This window comes from Typha angustifolia, chromosome 11 (genome assembly GCF_048772165.1).
Source record: "Typha angustifolia cultivar Huaian chromosome 11, ASM4877216v1, whole genome shotgun sequence".
Taxonomy (NCBI): Eukaryota; Viridiplantae; Streptophyta; class Magnoliopsida; order Poales; family Typhaceae; genus Typha; species Typha angustifolia.
Genome location: NC_133249.1, coordinates 2,453,513 through 2,472,586, shown reverse-complemented (window position 1 = coordinate 2,472,586; position 19,074 = coordinate 2,453,513). Strand labels below are relative to the sequence as shown.

At 36.1% G+C, this 19,074-nt stretch overlaps 3 protein-coding genes across 3 annotated transcripts; all 3 read left to right on the top strand.

Moving 5' to 3' along the window:
* The first annotated feature begins 5,085 nt into the window (after positions 1–5,085).
* LOC140770720 (trans-resveratrol di-O-methyltransferase-like) lies at positions 5,086–6,608 on the top strand. The gene is made up of 2 exons (XM_073111979.1): positions 5,086–5,917; positions 6,261–6,608. The coding sequence occupies exons 1-2, from the start codon at positions 5,129–5,131 to the stop codon at positions 6,558–6,560; spliced, it is 1,089 nt and encodes a 362-aa protein (XP_072968080.1). The 5' UTR covers positions 5,086–5,128; the 3' UTR covers positions 6,561–6,608.
* A 3,460-nt stretch (positions 6,609–10,068) lies between these two features.
* On the top strand, positions 10,069–11,658 carry LOC140770829 (trans-resveratrol di-O-methyltransferase-like). The gene is made up of 2 exons (XM_073112122.1): positions 10,069–10,970; positions 11,244–11,658. The coding sequence occupies exons 1-2, from the start codon at positions 10,173–10,175 to the stop codon at positions 11,541–11,543; spliced, it is 1,098 nt and encodes a 365-aa protein (XP_072968223.1). The 5' UTR covers positions 10,069–10,172; the 3' UTR covers positions 11,544–11,658.
* A 3,996-nt stretch (positions 11,659–15,654) lies between these two features.
* On the top strand, positions 15,655–19,032 carry LOC140770339 (OPA3-like protein). The gene is made up of 4 exons (XM_073111489.1): positions 15,655–16,004; positions 16,666–16,800; positions 17,227–17,313; positions 18,516–19,032. The coding sequence occupies exons 1-4, from the start codon at positions 15,876–15,878 to the stop codon at positions 18,675–18,677; spliced, it is 513 nt and encodes a 170-aa protein (XP_072967590.1). The 5' UTR covers positions 15,655–15,875; the 3' UTR covers positions 18,678–19,032.
* The last annotated feature ends 42 nt before the right edge of the window (positions 19,033–19,074 follow it).

Genomic DNA, 19,074 nt, shown 5'->3' with positions numbered 1-19,074 from the left:
ATGTTTCAATGTTTCATGGATAAAACGTCTGCTGTTTATAGGACGTACTATTTAAAGATGCGTGGTCGGTAATATATATATATATTGAAGAAAACGGTGAGCCATATATGGGAATTGATCAAAAGGCCCGGTGCGCTAGTGCTCGACCCGACTTGGCTCGGTGGACCGGGCTAAGCTCGGTTTGGACGAAAATTGAACTATCTATGGGCTGCATAGGTTAACCCTTTGCCTACTCGACTCGGTATGGAAACCTATCCGTTCGGCCCGTAATTAGTCTCGCCCATTCTACTACAATAGTCCGCCCATTCTGCTACAGTACTTACTCATTCTGCTACGGTAAACACTAACAAAAATTTTAATACTGTACCGTTTTACATTTTTTTTAAAGCACACATTTAAATTTATTTAATTTATTTTTATTATTTTTTAAATGGAGGGACATAAATATTTTTTTAAAAAATAAGCTATAGTAAAATTTTTTTTAAAGATAGCTAAAATGTGGGTTGGGTCAAATGATTAGTGGGTGGGGCCAGCCTGGCCCTACCAGCTAGCCTGATCTCTCATGGGCCAACTGGCGGTAACAAGTTAGACTATTCTAGCTCGGCCTGAGTAATTGGTAGGTCGGGCTGTGAACAAATACTTAAGCCCAGTTGACCTAAAAAGCCCGACCTAAATCCGGCCCGGCCTGCCCGATGATCATATCTAGGCATATATAGCTTCATGTGGCCGTCCATACTATCTATGTCATGTAATCAGATTTTAATATTTATTACGGGATTAACGAATTTAAAATAATTATCACTGAAATCATTGTGATATTTCAAAAACATTTAGTTAAATCTAACTATTAATAATTAAAACAAATTTCTTTTACCTTTGTATAATTATTAGAAATAGTTTAAAAGCAATCCAGTATTATATCTAATAATATATTACAACAAAATATAACTTATTTTATGTGATATAAAAATAAGGTATTTTAGTCGTAAGTATATATATATATATATATATTGAATACTGAGATGTTAGAAATATGATGTTAAAAGCTAATTATAATAATAATTCTAAAATATTAAAATATTTTAGAGCAATTATAATATTTAAAAAAGATAGTGAGGTTTATGATATTTTTAAAGGTTTCAGCACAATTATGTAAACAAATCTCAAATAATTTTTGTTCTGCCTCTTATTAATTTGTGTGGTAAGTGATGGTATCAATATCACTCTTTCTTGACCCATATTATTTGTGTTAAGCATAATAAGCAATCTTCAAATCTGGTATCAAACTCAATCATACCTTCAAAATTCTCTTCATACCCGTTCAAGATATTAGAAGAAAGCAGAATATACATGATTGCCACAATATATGTCCGAAGTCAATAGAAGGAAAGTTTAATATGTATGATTCCAATAGTAATGTACGATCTAAAACTTCTGTAATTAGACTGATCTATGCAATTATATATTACATCTGAACATATGCACAATGTAACTATTATTCTCCCCTCTAATATTCTTTCAATTTGTATGGTAAGTAATATTTACTTGTTATTATTCTATTATTTACTTTATTAAACTTTTTCGCTTCAGTTTTTCCTATCACATCATAATTAGAGTGTTTGAAATTATAGAGAATATTTCTTCTCTCAAATCAAACATGTTGTATTTCAATTTCTCGTCGATATCTGAATTGACTACCTACTGCTCATGCAAGACTAGTGGACGAAATGGCACCTTGCTATGATCCGGAGGATGCTAAAAGAATCTACAAGCGTTTTTTCCACCATCCTCAAGGCAAGGTACTATCCTAATGAATTATTTTGAGTTGCTAAGGTGAAAGTTAACACTTACCGGGTGTCTGGGTGTGGCAATCCATTGTTAAAGTCAAGGACCTGGTTATATAGACAATTTTTGCTGGCTTTCAGGAAAAGGTGATTCTATTTCAAATTATGGAACACCCACAGTTGCCGAGGTTTGATCTCTAAGGTATCAACTTGCCGAGAGGCTTCTCTCTTGCTGAAGACCTCATGCATAGTCAAGCCGGGAATGTCCAACTTATTCAGTTCCTCTTCTAGCAGATTATTGCTGACATTGTATTAAGAACTTGTATTTGCAGTCTTCTATCCCCACTGGCGGACAAGCTTGTTTGAATTGGGGATCCCTCCTAAGGGTTCAGTACAAAATTGGCTTACAAAGTTATCTCAAGTGGTGAGGGCAGCAGCTCTTCCTTTAACGGGAACTTAAGAACTCTCTGAAAAGTCATTTGAAAAGGAAAGGCTATCCCGAGGGTTAATACTTTCATATGGCACAACATTACTTATTGCATTCTGGTGAATTATATATTGCACAAAAGATTGCCTTTGCTGGATAATTTTTGCTTGATTTGTAAGGAGTGGGAAGAATTGGTGGAGCATCTGCTACTAGGGTGTAGACAATCTAGAGCACTTTGATTTGTCGGCCGCCTTAGACTCCGTCTAAACGATACTCTTCTCCGACTGAGTACTTAGTTTCTCTCGGTAAGGAAAGACCTCTCTCTGGAACATCTGCTTTATTTGTTTTCTATTATGTAGACTATTTGGAAAACCTGCAACTACTGGGTGTTTAGAAGAAAGGAAACCACCCCTATAGAAATTCTAGTTGACGCTAAGAGTATCTCCTACCTAAAGCTCAAACACTCTTCTCCTGAACAAACCAGCCCTTTTATAGACCACGAGCTACTGTTAGACAAGTTGGACGATAGAGAGTGGGCAATTTCATACTAGGTGGATGTTTCATGGCGGGGTAGCCATGAAGAAGGTGCACACATTTTCCTTAGCGAGTACCCTAGCAAATTCATCTTGGGCAGAGCCATCCACCTGTAGCAGTGCAAAAGTGCCATAATGGGCAATGTTCTTACTCTTCTTAAAGGATTGAAAGAGCTGAAGAGTAGGAATACGATAGGGTGGTACTATATTTTCAGTGACTCTCAGTCTTCTGTCAACATGATGAATGGCGGCACAAACTGTGTGTGGACAATTGAGCACATAGTCTATAACTATATCCCTGCTAACATAGACTTAGCGAGGGTTTATTATATGAGTCTTGCAACAACTCTATGGCTAACCCGCTTGCTAGGCTTGCTGTAACTCTGAGTGGTTATCATGATGGTTTGGCCTAGTGCTGATTCTAGCTTATATGAAACTTGAGTCTATGAACTCTTGTCTCCTAACAAAAAAAGAGGAAAGATTAATGGATGATAGATTGCCTAATTATATACATTGAGAATGATGTTTTTCATACTTTTAACGTGCCATACAAATGTTTTAAAATATGATGAGTCGGCTTGGAGACTTGTAATTAATTTTAGGTATGCGTGTTTTGATAGGTTTTATATGTTTATACATACTTTAATGTCTATTTGTTTGTTGCAATTTAATAGTCATTTGATATAAATAATGTTAAATTAATTAGAATATTTATATAAATTTTTTTAACTCCGCCACTACTTATCATTATTGTATTATAGTCTCCAAATCTTCCCAAGTTGGCAAAGATCACGGTCAATTGACAGAGAAGTACAAATATAAGATTATGTACGTTTTTTTTTATTGCGCGACCTTTGATGTTATCAGAGCATGTAATCCACGTGATCAATAATTTCGACGATCGTTAACTTTATTGATCAATAATTTCGACGATCAATAAAACGTTTCTCTGTACCTTTTCTTAAATAATCCTTTGTACTTTTTCCTTTGTTTGTTTAATGATTTCTTTGAACTTTTCCTAATATAATTAGTCAGCTAAAAATAAAAAAAAACAACAACTAATTAGTTAGTGAAAATGTTTATAATTTTTTGTACTAAAGCATGACTCTAATCGCTGAGTCAAGTAGGTCAAGCTGAGTCATGTCAGATAAAATGCATCCATCGTCCAAAGCGCAACCTGAGTTCTCCGCGGGGTGGAGCGCTAAGAAAGAGAAAGTCCCAAATGCATGAAGTTGGTGCACTCTACTCAGAAGATCTGATCATCACCAAGAGAACAAATAATTTTATTTTGGATTAATTACGCTGACATATCCTGAAGTATACTTAGTTCTCACAGAGACCCCTAAACTTTTTTATGTCAATATCATCTTTCTGTTAGTGTGCCATAAGAAAGATTAGACAAGTTAGCTTACATAGCAATCATATTTCTCGAAAATGATAAAGATGCCCTCATAAACCTTTTAATTAAATTAGAATAAAAAGATATATATTATTATAATTAAATTTAACTTATTATCAAAATTTATTGCCTTCCTCCCCCGTCCACAATCAACTACTTCGCCCCTTCACCGTCGGTCGCCCCTTCACTATTACCTCCCATAATACCTAAATATTTCTCAAAAATAATAGTAAAGAGATTAGAAAGATGAATACTCTTAACTCAGAGACAAATAAATAATTCTAAAAATTTGATAATTGATTCATATCTTCTCAAGTCCGATAATCTATAGATGATTTCTAATTATATAATATAGTTTTATTATGTAATTTACTGTTATTGAACATTTGTATTTTTATGAGTTTTGTAGTTTTCTTACTTAATTCTAATTATTGGTATGGTTCAAATTGTTCTCTCTTGCTGTAAGATTTTCAGCGACGAAGAAGATATAATTTATTGTCGTAAGATTTTGAGTGATGAAGAAGATGTAATCTAATCGTAGATATTTTAGAAAAGAATGGTTTATAGTGGATGAAATACTCTATTTTTATTACATCTTATCAAATGATTTTAGTTTTAACCTAACCTAGAGATATTTTTTTTCAAGTAAAATGTATAGTTGAAACCACAAATATTGAAAATACAGTGTATAAATAAGAAATAGTTGAAAAAAATAATAAGGTGTTTAATGCGAATTTTACTAATAGATAGATTAATCATAAAGCACATTGTTCGAGATAATTCTATTTAAAAATCTCACTAACGGTAAGAATAGAAAAGCTTACATGATTAGACACTGACCTTTAGCATACATTTCACAGTTAGAAATAAAAGAGGGAGGAGGGGAAGGGGCCCACTCGCCTGTCTCTCTATATGACTGTATGTCTATATAATTAACACCAAACTTACAAAGGAAACCGCAAGCTAAGAATAGTCAATCACTGAGATGGAGCTCATTACTAAAGCCAAGAATTTTGAGAGCCATGATCTCCTCCAAGCTCAGGAGCAGCTATGGAACCACATCTTCCTCTACCTCAAATCCATGTCTCTCAAATGCGCCGTCGAGCTCGGCATTCCTGACGTCATTCACAACCATGGTGGATCCATCGCCCACCCCGAGCTCCTCGCCGCTCTTTCCCTTCCACCCTCGAGATCTCCTCACCTACGTCGACTCATGCGCATGCTAACCCACTCAGGCTTCTTCGCCACGCGAAGAAGCCCGGGATCCGGCGACGAGGAGGAGGAGGACGTGTACCTCCTCACACCTCTCTCTTATCTCCTAGTGAACGACAACAATAACTCGAGCTTATCGCCGTTTGTGCTCGCAGTGCTCGACCCTTACATAGTAGAACCATCGTACTCCATGAGCTCTTGGTTTAGAAGCTGCGAGCGCACGCCGTTCCAGATGGTGAACGGGTGGGGATTCTGGGACATGGCCGGCCGCGACGGCAAGCTAAATCGGATCTTCAACGACGGGATGGCGTCGGATGGACGGTTCGTGATGGATGTCGTGGTGAAGGAGCATGGCGATGTTTTCCAGGGTGTGACGTCGCTGGTGGACGTCGGCGGAGGAATCGGCGCCGCCGCCAGAACCATCGCCGAGGCGTTTGAAATTCGGTGCTCTGTGTTGGACCTGCCTCATGTTGTCGAGAATATAGCGGCCGATGGCGTCGTCGAGTTTGTTGCAGGAAATATGTTCGACCGCATCCCTCCCGCCGATGCTGTCCTTCTTAAGGTTGTACGTGTTAATTACCTCACAAGTCGCATCATCTTTCCTATTCTTTCCTATTCTTTCCTATTGATAGATAGCGATCATAATTTAGAAGGTTAATAACGAGCCAACTCAAGCAAGCACAAGCACAAGCACAACTTTTCTAATGTTTTCCACAGAATATTTTTCATGTGCAATCTACGTTCATTTATATATGTCTATTATTTAGTAACAATTCTTACATATATTTGTAATAATACTGTATGCGCGTACATATTTTAGGATAGCGGTTAATTTGACTTTAAAATCTCAGAATTGTTGATCTAAAAATCTAAACCGTTAGCTTTCGTATGTGGACTAATTACAGTGGATCCTTCATGATTGGGATGACGAAGAGTGCGTAAAGTTACTACGGCGGTGCAAGGAGGCAATTCCTACAAGAAAAATGGGTGGTAAAATGATCATAATAGATATGGTGGTTAGTTTTGACTTAGAGACAAAGCACAAGGAAACAGAGCTGTTGTTTGACTCATTGATGATGGTGGTGTATGGGAGCCTTGAACGTAACGAGAAAGAGTGGCGTAAAATATTTTGGGAAGCAGGATTCAGCGATTATAAGATCATGCCAGTTCTTGGAGTTAGATCAATTATCGAACTCTATCCTTAATATATATATGTATATATATATATTAGTACTGCTTATAGTAGCAGTCTTTATGTATCGTACAATAATTTCAACGATCAATAATAAAATAATAAAACAATAAAACGTATCTTTGTCTGTACTTTTTCCTTTTTTTCTTTTTCCTTTTTATCTTTTTTGATTTGATCTTTGTACCGTTTCCTAGCTTAATTAGTCAGCCAAAACGTTTAAATCATTTGTGTACCGAAGCCTGCAGTTTCAGGTGCATGAATCTGCTGAGTCTAGCCTTCTTTTGATAGTTATATAATCTAATCCTACTATCAAGTTCACTTAGTCATATAATCGAATTAAGCATTTGAAATAATTTAGAGACAAATCTGAACATAAACTTATAATAGAATGGTATGAAATCATGCATACGGAATAATAAAATCGCAATTAAATACCGAATCTCACAAAATGAAATCTAAAGCTATTGTTTTCTAATCTCCTACATTTTATTAGAGAAAAGAATAAAAGTAATTTAAGAAATATAAAAATATAATTTAAATTTTGATGTAATACAGATAGACGTTTGTGAGAGATATGGCGTTCATATCATTTGTCTTTGCAATTTTGGTAAGTAACTCGTATGGGTCAAGATTCGTTTTTCTTTAGCTTTGAAGGTTGAGATTAGGTCCCTGGGTGTGGAGTCAACTACTCTGCTCCGTACCCCGTGTCTCGTTCTTCCTTCCTACTTGTCAAGAAAACAAATCCATCTGTGACGCAGCGTCTCCTTCCTCCCATCTTCCCTCTTCCCTAAGAAACTTAAAGATTGAGTGCAGTACTACAAGAATCTACTCCTACTTGGTCATGGAGATCGAACACAAAAATTGATCGAGATTCTTGGAAGAGAGGAGAGGAGAGGGATGATATCCCCCGTGATAAAGCTCGGGTCTCTCACGTTGAAGACCCTTAGCAAACCCATTTTGCTTTCGGGCTCAAGTAGCAGGCCGGCCTCCACCCGAAATTTCGGCAGCTCATCGTTAGCCTTGCCCAGGTTTCCATTTCTTTATCTTCTTTCCTTTTGCATTCCTCGTTGGGTTCAGGTTCTTGAACCTAGGTCAATTATCAATCTCTATCCCTAATAATTGTTTAGTTTGTTTTGGTGAGGCTGATAGCATACCATATTATATATCTATTTCCTAGATATTGGAATAAATCTTTCGTAATAAAGAGTATTGATGTGGTCATAAAATTGTATTCGCATCCACAGATGTAGATGGGATATCAAATATATCTGTATTCTCTTTCTGAATATATATATATATATATATATATATATAAGAACTGATATGAACCAGTTGAGAAGAAAGCCTCATAGTACCAAGAAAATGTACAGAAATTCTACTTTGATGATGCAAGGTGACAAATGCATTCTGAACTGGTTTCACGGATATGAAAAACATGTTGATTGAAGCAAATATGACTGGTCGCAGCAGAATCAACTATCCAATATCTTGAAGAATGAAAAATAGGATTGATGGAAAATTGGAAATGGACAATCAAGCACCTGTAGCTTGAGAATGAGGTATTAACCCCTTAGAATCAGAAAGATGTGTATTCACCATTGCCATTAAGTGAGAATATTGAGATGGATTGAGCATTTGAACAAAATTGCTCATGTGATTGGCATTAGAATCCGTCCGACGACGAATCCATTGGAAGCTAGCTCCAGTACTCTTCCTCTTGTCTTCAGTGCAATTATTCCAATCCTATGTTGGCCACTCTGGTTGGTTGAAGTCCGTTATATTAATTAGCCGTATCCTTTTATTTTGTGCGAGGATAAGCATGTCTTGACGCTACCATTCGATTATTATTATTTTTTGGTCGGATATAAACACTAACCTACAAAATTAAATGGACAGAGATGTATAATAATTCTTATAAGAGAAAAATATAAATAACAACTTACGTTTTGACTAAATTCTAAATAAAACTTATTTTTAATTTATAAATAGAGCCTCCTATTTGTTAGAAAAAGAAAACCACTAAGTGATACCTCATCTTTTGATGGTCAATCTAACGGAGTATCTAGTTAACTTACTCATAGAATCAAATTAAGCATTTAAAATGATTTAGAAGCAAATCTGAGCATAAATTTTGAGAGTACGGTCAAAATATGTAAATTATAAAAGCAGAGGATTTTATTTGTAATATTGTAAAAATATAGGTGCTACTTGTAATTTTTCTTTTGCCAGCCACATCATCGTACAGAACCCTATCTATGCTAATTTATCTACTATCCGACAAATTTTCTGTGAAGAATAAATATAAAACAAAAATTCATATACTTCTTTTTCTATATCACACTCCACCACCTTCTTTGTCTTATTTTTCTTTTACTCAGAAATAATTCTATACAAATCTCTCGTACAAAGAGATGCTATCATATGCATTGTGTTTAATACATAATTTTCTAAGATTATCCATCTATGATATTTAATATATTATAACTATATAATCTACTATCTTATTTTTTATTCTTCATTTTGTTGCCTCTGTCTTAACTTTGTAAATAGACGGAACTTTAAATCATAACTGTTTGAAGTACACATTAGGTATTAGTACTGAATAAATAAGTATTCAAAATTTTGGATAGGGCACTCATCCTCTTCTCGATTTTCTTTTTCTGACTATAATCTATAGTTATTTTGCATGATCCATAATTATATTTATGAGTTTCACAGTTAAACATTAGCAATAAAAGGAAGAAAAAAAAGAATTATATAAAAATAATTGTGAATTATGTTAAAAGAACTACGAATTATGTAAAATAATTGTCGGTTATAGTCAAAAAAAAATGAGGAGGATAGGGAGTGAGAGAGATACTACTCTATTTAAACTTTCGAAGATTCATTTCATAATCACTATTTACCTCCCATAATACTTAAATGTCACCCAAAAATAGTAGTAAAGAGATTAGAAAGATGAATACTCTTAACTCAGAGACAAATAAATAATTCTAAAAATTTGATAATTGCTTCATATCTTCTCAAGTCCGAAATCTGTAGATGGTTTCTAATTATATTTACATAGGTTTATTATGTAATTTACTATTATTTAACATTTGTATTTTTATGAGTTTTATAATTTTCTTACTTAATTCTAATTATTAGTAGGGCTCAAATTGTTCTCTTTTGCTATAAGATTTTGAGTGACGAAGAAGATGTAATCTCATTGTACTTTAACGGAAGAAAGAAATATAGGGGCGTTTTAGATATTTTAAAAAATAACGGTTTATAGTCGATGAAATACTCTATTTTTATTACATCTGATCAAATAATTTTAGTTTTAACCTGACCTAGAGGGTTTTTTATTTCAAGTAAAATGTATAGTTCAAATGACAAATATTAGAAATACAGTGTATAAATCAGAAATAGGTGAAAAAAATAATAAGGTGTTTAATACGAATTTTACTAATAGATAAGAATAGAAAAACTCACATGATTAGACACTGACCTTTAGCATACATTTCACATTTAGAAATCGAAGAGGGAGGGGAGGGGGATCCTCTCGCTTCTCTCTCTATATGTCTATATAATTAACACCAAACTTACAGAGGAAACTCCAAACTAAGAATAGTCAATCACTGAGATGGAGCTCATGACTAAAGCCAAGAATTTTGAGAGCCATGATCTCCTCCAAGCTCAGGAGCAGCTATGGAACCACATCTTCCTCTACCTCAAATCCATGTCTCTCAAATGCGCCGTCGAGCTCGGCATTCCTGACGTCATTCACAACCATGGTGGATCCATCGCCCACCCCGAGCTCCTCGCCGCCCTCTCCCTACCACCCTCGAGATCTCCTCACCTACGTCGACTCATGCGCATGTTAACCCACTCAGGCTTCTTCGCCACGCGAAGAAGCCCGGGATCCGGCGACGAAGAGGAGGAGGAGGAGGAGGACGTGTACCTCCTCACACCTCTCTCTTATCTCCTAGTGAACGACAACAATAGCTTGAGCTTATCGCCGTTTGTGCTCGCGGCGCTCGACCCTTACTTAGTAGACCCATCGTCCTCCATGAGCTCTTGGTTTAGAAGCTGCGAGCGCACGGCGTTCGAGATGGTGAACGGGTGGGGATTCTGGGACATGGCAGGCCGCGACGGCAAGCTAAATCGGATCTTCAACGACGCGATGGCGTCGGATGGACGGTTCGTGATGGATGTCGTGGTGAAGGAGCATGGTGACGTTTTCCAGGGTGTAACGACGCTGGTGGACGTCGGCGGAGGAATCGGCGCCGCCGCGAGAGCCATCGCCGAGGCGTTCGAAATTCGGTGCTCTGTGTTGGACCTGCCTCATGTTGTCGGGAATATAGCGGCCGATGACGTCGTCGAGTTTGTTGCAGGAAATATGTTTGACCGCATCCCTCCCGCTGATGCTGTCCTTCTTAAGGTTATACGTGTTAATTACCTCACTAGTCACATCATTTCTCCTATTCTTTCTTTTCCTTCGTTTGATAGATAGCAACCATAATTTTGAAGGTTAATAACGAGCCAACTCAAGCAAACACAAGCACAAATTTTCTAATTTTTCGGAATATTTTTCATGTGCAATCTACGTTCATTTATATATGTCTATTTAGTAACAATTCTATATATAAGTTTACATATATTTGTATATAAATATGTATGCGCATAATGGTTAGCTTTCACATATGAATTGCAGTCGATCCTTCACGATTGGGATGACGAGGAGTGCGTAAAGATACTAAAACGGTGCAAGGAGGCGATTCCCCCAAAAGAAGCGGGTGGTAAAGTGATCATAATAGACATGGTGATTGATTTTAACTTGGAGACAAAGTCCAAGGAGACAGAGCTATTGGTTGACTCATTGATGATGGTGCTATGTGGGAGTCATGAACGTAACGAGAAAGAGTGGCGTAAAATATTTTGGGAGGCAGGATTCATTGATTACAAGATCATGTCGGTTCTTGGAATTAGGTCAATTGTGGAGCTCTATTCTTAATTCTAACTCATGAGTTGGTGGGTCAAATATATATTGTACCGCTTGTAGTAGCAATCCTTATATCTGGTATATGTATGTTAAAAGTTTGATGTAATAAAGATTGCCCTTAGTGAGAGTAGTGAGAGTTGTTGTCTTCAAAATTCTGGTACGTACGCCTTTCTCAAAGTGGCTATGCTTGTAAAACAAAAAGGGAGCCATATACAATAACGTTTGTTTTCTTTGATAATTAAAGAAAAGTCGGCTCTACGAGCATCTCCAACCGGGCTCCAAAACTCTAAATTTGGAGTCCGGTAGAGCTCCAATCAAGCTCCAAATGGGGCTCCAAATTTGGAGCCAGCTACAATGGAGCTCCAAATTTGGAGCCCCATCTAAAAATTTGGAGCCCAGCTCCAATACTATTCAACTTTTAGAAATACCAATTTTGCCCTACAAAAGCTTCGTTTAAAATTTTAAACTCCGTCCTTATCCTTTATTAAATAATCTAATTAATTAAACTGAATATATAATTAATTTTGCTAATCAATTTTTAACAAAGATAGTACCATTAGAATGCTCTAATCGGGATCTTTAAAAATAAGTCTAATATTAAATTATTTAAGTTGTTTTAAATATTTTATTTTTATTTTATGTAATATAATTTTGATGTTTTTAATTAAAAAAATAGTAATTTAAAATTATGTGTGAAACTATTGAATATTAGTCTTATTATAAAGATATCGATGAGAGTTTTATAAACATATATTTTTTATTAAAAAATAATAATATTAAGAGGTCTTATTAAGTGATTTAGCATATATATATATATTATATTAATTAAATAATAAATATGGAGCCCGTGCGTTGCTCTTAGCTCCATCCCTGGAGATGCTCTGATAGAGATAGAAATTTAAACTTGCAGGCAGGCAGGTTGGATGTCAACCATTAAACCATTAATTGCCCTGAGTGCTTATAATATTTAAAAACGATATAGTGACGTTTATGATATTTGTAAGGTTTCAGCATAATTATGTAAAAGTCTCAAATAAGTTTTTTTTGCAATTTAATAGTCATTTGACCCCTATAATGTAAAATTACTTATAATATTTATATAAAATATTTAAATTCGCCACTACTTATCATTATAGTATTATAGTCTCCAAATCTCCTCAAGTTGACAAAGATCACAGTCTATTGAGAGAGGACCTTTGATATTGTTAGAGTATGTAATCCACGTCATCAATAATTTCGAACATCGTTAACTTTAGTGATCAATAATTTCGAACATCAATAAAACGTTTCTATGTACCTTTTCTTAATTAATTTTTTATATTTTTTTTAAAAATATTTATCAGCTCGAAAACTATATATAGACTAGACAAATGATCAATTCTTTTTAAATATAGAGACACTTAAATCTAATTAAGCATTAACCAATATAATAAGCTAACTAGTCTAAACTTCAAGCCATGTGCGCCGCTAAATAATTGCTCTGAACTAAATATTGTCAAAACTTGCTCTAATCCGTCGTGCTGTCGAGCTGCTCCTCCAAGAGCAACCGTACTGTCGAGCCAGCAATCGAGTCAAACTGTTGAGCTAAGAAAGTCACTAAATCACTAAATAATTTTCTCTATAATAATTATTTAAGGTTGGAGTTGATCCCATAACTTGGTATCTATATACTTATTCCCTTTTTTTTTTTGTGAATCAAGAAGCTGTATTTCAGCTAATTAAAAGAAGGTCAGTTACAAATTCTCTTATCCTGCCGAACTAAGCCCTCTAGCTCCTCCGGCAGTTGAGAATCATTAAGCTACACCATGCACCTGGCCATTAACATACCCTTCTTGCTAGCCCAATCAACAGCAGCGTTTCCCTCCCTAGCGATATGCTTGAAAGTCACCATTCTAAAATGCTCAGTTAATACCTTACACTTCGCTACTATGATGCCCTATAGCATCCATGGCGTTGGTCTTTGCCCATTTAACTCTTCTCCGTAGCCTCCGCATCCAACTCCATGATCACATTGTCCCCTCTTCCCTGAGCTTCTTGGAGTCCCGCCAGGACTGCCGCGAGCTTGCTAAATCCTGGAGAGATCTTAACTACCGGCTCCGTCGCCGCCACAATCAGCTCATCATCACGTATGACTAGCCCACATCTATGTACTTTTTCCTAATCTAATTAGTCAACGAAAACGTATCAAATTTTGTGTACCGAAGCCTGCATGAAGTTGCTGCAGTCTAGTCAGAAGATCTGTTCATCTTCGAGAGACGACCGACAAATTTTTTTAGCGTCTCGTGCTGTAATGGAAATTTGCACACCAAAAATTATCTCTACTATCTACTATCTACTGTGTAAAGACGTGACTCTTTTTTTTTTTTTTCATCTCAAATAAAATAATTTGTATTAAATTAAACTGGTAACTCAGATAGACCTGGGGTGTCTCCTTGGCTTGAGGGATCCGAAGGCTGTCCTTCCTCTCGGAATGAGATAGAGATGGAAGCGGGAGCGGAGAGCCCCAGCTGGTCTTGATGCCAAGAAGGAGCTGTTTGATTTTTCTAATTATATATACTCACCTACTCACATATATTATTTATTATGCAGGTCGAGACCATTATCGGTGTGATCCACTTGGCCGGAAAAATCCTCATTATATTAATTTGTTAGTTTCAACTATTTTCAGGATCACTAGAAACAATTTTGCGGTGGATTTCATTGTGTTTTTTTTTCTAAACAATTTCGCTGTGGTAAAAGAGTTGTAATTTGCTAGTGTTAAACTTTCCGTATGAATCAAAATCAAGCATGCTACATAATTCAGACGAGATCGAGTCGCCTTGAATCAAAATGAAAGATCGAGAGGCTCTTCTACCTGACCTGCTGCTTAGTTGGTAGACTTATTACATTCTCGGAAAACATAAAAAATTCTAACTTTTGAAAAAAAAAGTAAGAAGGATAAAACACTCTAAAATAATATTCCTAGTACGCAAAGAACTGATGCCATTACGCATGATGCACATTAGCTCCTTAGAATTAAACTCGAGACAGAGTCAAAAGCCTGATCTAACAAGTCTCAAGCCCAAGCAGGTAGCTGACACATCTGTTAGTAAAGCAGACAAACCAAGAGGAGGTTCCCACATAGCTATAATGAGACTCAAATCGAAGAATAGCTACTGCCCTGGCAAACTCCCAAGACGAATGATCTTTTAGTGTTTAGTTTGACCCATTTAAGTGGATTGTCTGCAATCGTGAGCGCATGAATTTTTTTGCAATCTAGTCACTTGCTAGCCTTTCGGCAAGCCTATAGTATGTTGCCAAATTTCCTAACTGTCTTTTAAAAAAAAAAAGATAGTTCCAAGTATCACTCTTTTTTACAAATAGCCCCATGAACTTTTTTTTAATACATAATGGCTCCATAAACTATTAAAAATATTTGACTTGGATCTCTTCCATTAAGATTTGATTATATATGTTTTCATTCATGAATTGTGTCATACGATGGCCACATGATAACAATATGATAAATATACCCTCATATGCACACGCTGCGCCAAAATTGGTTTTTTCTGACGTTTCTATATGCCGCTACAAATTGGGTAAGTGCTGGGATATATTTGTTCTGATGTTTAAAAAAATGCTCTCTAAGCCCTAGTTGGTAAAAGTTTTTACCGACATTTTTTATCAAATATTAGAAAACATTATTTTATCGGCGCATATAAACATTGGTCAGAAAAAAATATATTAGCTAGCGTAAATATTCATCGGTATAAATACATTAGTCGTCAATTGTAAAGGCGGATCAACATTCAATAAATTAGTTTAAGTTGAATAGCCAATATTTATACACACCGCACAAAATATATGTGATGGCCTTTATTAAACGCCAATATACGTCCATTGCATTGATCTACTATCGTACTGCTTATTCCATATATATATATATTTATAGTAGCAGTCTTTATTATATCGTATATATAATTTAAAAGTTTAATGTAATAATAATGACGTTTGCGAGAGTTGTGGTGTTTGTATCATTGTCTTTGCAGTTTTGGTAAGCAACGAGGATGGGTCAAAATTCGTTTTTATTTTTTTTGCTTCGAGATTCGTGCACGGGTTGAGATTAGGTGCCCTGGGTGTGGAGTCAACTACTCTGCTCCGCCCTCGCGTCCCGTTCCTCCTTCCTACTTGTCAAGAAAACAAATCCATCTGGAACGAGCGTCTCCTTCCTCCCCCTCTTCCCTCTTCTCCAAGAAACTTAAAGATCAAATGCGGTATTAAAAGAATCTACTCCTAATTGGTCGTGGAGTTCGAACACGAAAATTGATCGAGATTCTTGAAAAAGAGGAGAGGAGAGGAGAGGGGATGATACTGCCCGTGATAAAGCTCGGGTCCCTCGCGTTGAAGACCCTCAGCAAACCCATCGCTTCCAGGCTCAAGCAGCAGGCCGGCCTCCACCCGAAGTTTCGGCAGCTCATCATGAGCCTTGCCCAGGTTTCCATTTGTTTTCTGTTCTTCCTTCTTTCATTCCTTGTTGGGTTCTCCTGGATGTTGGGTTTTGATTCAAAACAAGGTCTTCTTTTTTGCGGATCATTCTCTCTGAATCTTGAATTCCTGACTGATCAGAGTCTGGCAACTTAAAATGGTTTACATAATTATAGTTTGAAACTTGAAAGATAAGAACTTGCAAGCTGGAACTGACTGATGGAACATACACTGGTAGATTAGTTCTAGTAAATCTAATTGCGAGTATGATTCGTGATCTCGGTGTACATCAGTCATGAAATGGTACAATCTACAATATGTGACTATTCAATACAAAGACGATACTGCAAATTTAAGCATTAAATTTAGGAAAAGGTACACTAATATTCTCCATCACTCCTGTAAATGACTAATTTGAGGTTGTGAGCTTGTTGCTGTGAATACTTAAATATAAGATCTATAGAGCCAAGGTATCAATATCCAGGAATATTAATTTTTTGAATGTTGTCTTTGTAATATCTCATATAGGTCCCCCATTTGCAAGTTTAGGAAATTGTGATGCTGTGCATTGAGATCAGTTATTTGTCTCAAGTGAGACAAGCTGCATGCTTCTACTATTCTGTTGGGTTGCGTCACTTATGAGATGTGCTCGTATGTTTTTTATGATCAGGGAAACCATCGCTTCACCACAAATATGCAAAGGCGACTTTATGGCCATTCAACTAGTGTTGAAATTAGACCTCTAAACGAGGAGAAAGCTGTTCAAGCTGCTGCAGATCTGATTGGGGAGCTCTTTGTGTTCTCGGTATAATTAACTATTGAGTATCTATCTTATCTCTTCCATCATTTGTTAGTAGCAAATGGAGTATGCATTCATGAATATGCAGTATTATTTGTTATCAGTTATCAGTATTTGAGTATGTCTGGGTGCTAATGAGCATAGAAAATGTATGTTTGTCTGTCTTAATGTTTTATGTGGCTATCATCTTGTTTCATTTGAGGTGGGGTTTAGTTGGCTATTGTGAAGGTGCGGTTAACATATGGACCTGCAAGCATTTCTTCTTGCTTTCATCATGAGCATGTTTTATCTTGAAAATATGCACACATTTGTCTTCATGCATGAAAAAACTTCACCAGAGGGCAGCGTTTAGTATAGATTTTGTGTCCTCCTCACTGTATTTCCTTTGTGATGTCCAAAAGTTTAAAGTTGTAAGAAGTGGCCACTTTTCAGGTTGCTGGGGCTCTTGTTATTTTTGAGGTGCAAAGAAGTGCTAGGTCAGAAGCTAGAAAGGAAGAAGTACGCAAACAGGAAATTGAGGTAATACATAATGGATCTCTTTGTTTTTACTCGTCCGATATTATGCTTTTGTTTTTTTCATTTTAATAGCATTGCATTGTAACACTGCACTTTCACTTATCTGGTTTTCCTTCCATTTTGGATATTTATTGTGGAATATCCACAGATTCATTTGTAGGTCTTTTTATGGCTTTCAGCTAAATTCCATCTTGAAATAAGCTCGCTAGAACAAGAGTTTTGTGTGGATTAGTTAAACGAGAATATAAAGTGATAAAACACACTGTTGTAAGCTTATGTTATATGATACATGCAATAGACAAGAATAAGTAATAAATGATATTGCTCAAATCCTACATCACCCTCAGGAGAGTGAGGCAGTTGCAGAAGACCGATAACTAACAGCAACAGTTAAAGAAATAGACCTAGTTGTTAGCTCTAACCGATGGTATACTGCTTTTAAAATAATGTCCATCAACATATGATTGATTGCTGGATACATGAAATAAGCAATATTGTGCAACAAACCCAATAAAAATCAATCCAACTCAAAAATAAAAGGTTAAAGCCTGATAGGGGATAACTGGGTAAGAGATCTGTGTGTGAGATTTAATAGACATTCAGATTTCCTGAACATAGGAAATAACCAACAGGATAACTACAAAAGTATTTGTTTCTCAAGAACTCATAAAACTTGGGCGTTAATAACATGTAATGTGGTTTACATGCTCCTTAGAGTTTTCTTATAAATCTAATTGTTTTTGTCTTTGCCTTCCATCTAAGCAACCAATCTTCTATCAAACTAGCTCACAAATAGAAATTGTAAAAGAAATATGACGGTATCAAAATTTTGATGCAAGGAGCAGCCAGATGGCTGGTGACATCATTATCCGGCCAGATTAGGACCCTCTGAATTTCATATAGATGAAAAAAAAAAACTATTAATAAAATTCAGTATAAATTTTGGGAGCGGAAAATGGTAATACATATGAGCAAATAAACCATTAAGTACTTATGAGTTTCTTGTCATGGGTCTATGTGAATAGCCAAATGCAAATATCATAAACTCAGCATATTGACAAGATATTAATGGTGTTGCGGCCTCTAATTTCTTGTCAGATGGGTTTAATTCCTAAATCTACTTACTTGACTGTCTTCATGCTACTAAGGGTTATAGTTTGAATGTTGATATCATAAAGAACTTGTTTCTTTGATCTGAATAATAGGGTATGAAGCAAAAGGAGGAGGATCTAAGCAAAGAAGTGGAGCTGCTTAAGCAAAGGATCAAGGAGTTAGAGCACCTTTCCAGAGGAAGGGGCCTTTCAGGTATTCTCAACTTCAAGCCTTCCCAGGCAGCGGAAGCAACCTCTCAAATAGCAGCTGCTTAATTGATTCAGAGACTCGGATGACAGTTTCTCTCAGTTGCCTTCTAGGTGGGTGACTGGGTACTTCTTGTTTATGTTATGCGGCTCAAACTACGCCTTGCCCATTTGTCTCTTATCATTCCATTTTGTTGATGTTAGCATTCAACAAGATAGCTGCTGGTGGATCCTACACCCATCTCCTGTACATGAGTGTAAACAGAAGCAGGGGATGTACTGCTGATTTTTATTTCATTCTCCTTTTTATCATCTTCTCAACCTGAATTTCCTGAAATTGAATCAGGGCCATGATGTTGCTTTGCTGCACATATTTTCAAAATATTAAATTTTGATTTTGAGTGATTTAGATGTGGATTGAAATTGGGTTACTTGTTCTGAAATCGTGCGCGTTCTTTCTTTCTCC

Coding starts and splice junctions, on each gene's coding strand:
- LOC140770720 (XM_073111979.1), top strand. CDS start 5,129: ATGGAGCTCATTACTAAAGCCAAGAATTTTGAGAGCCATGATCTCCTC. Junction 5,918..6,260: donor CCGATGCTGTCCTTCTTAAG/GTTGTACGTGTT, acceptor GACTAATTACAG/TGGATCCTTCATGATTGGGA.
- LOC140770829 (XM_073112122.1), top strand. CDS start 10,173: ATGGAGCTCATGACTAAAGCCAAGAATTTTGAGAGCCATGATCTCCTC. Junction 10,971..11,243: donor CTGATGCTGTCCTTCTTAAG/GTTATACGTGTT, acceptor TATGAATTGCAG/TCGATCCTTCACGATTGGGA.
- LOC140770339 (XM_073111489.1), top strand. CDS start 15,876: ATGATACTGCCCGTGATAAAGCTCGGGTCCCTCGCGTTGAAGACCCTC. Junction 16,005..16,665: donor TCATCATGAGCCTTGCCCAG/GTTTCCATTTGT, acceptor TTTTATGATCAG/GGAAACCATCGCTTCACCAC. Junction 16,801..17,226: donor GGGAGCTCTTTGTGTTCTCG/GTATAATTAACT, acceptor GCCACTTTTCAG/GTTGCTGGGGCTCTTGTTAT.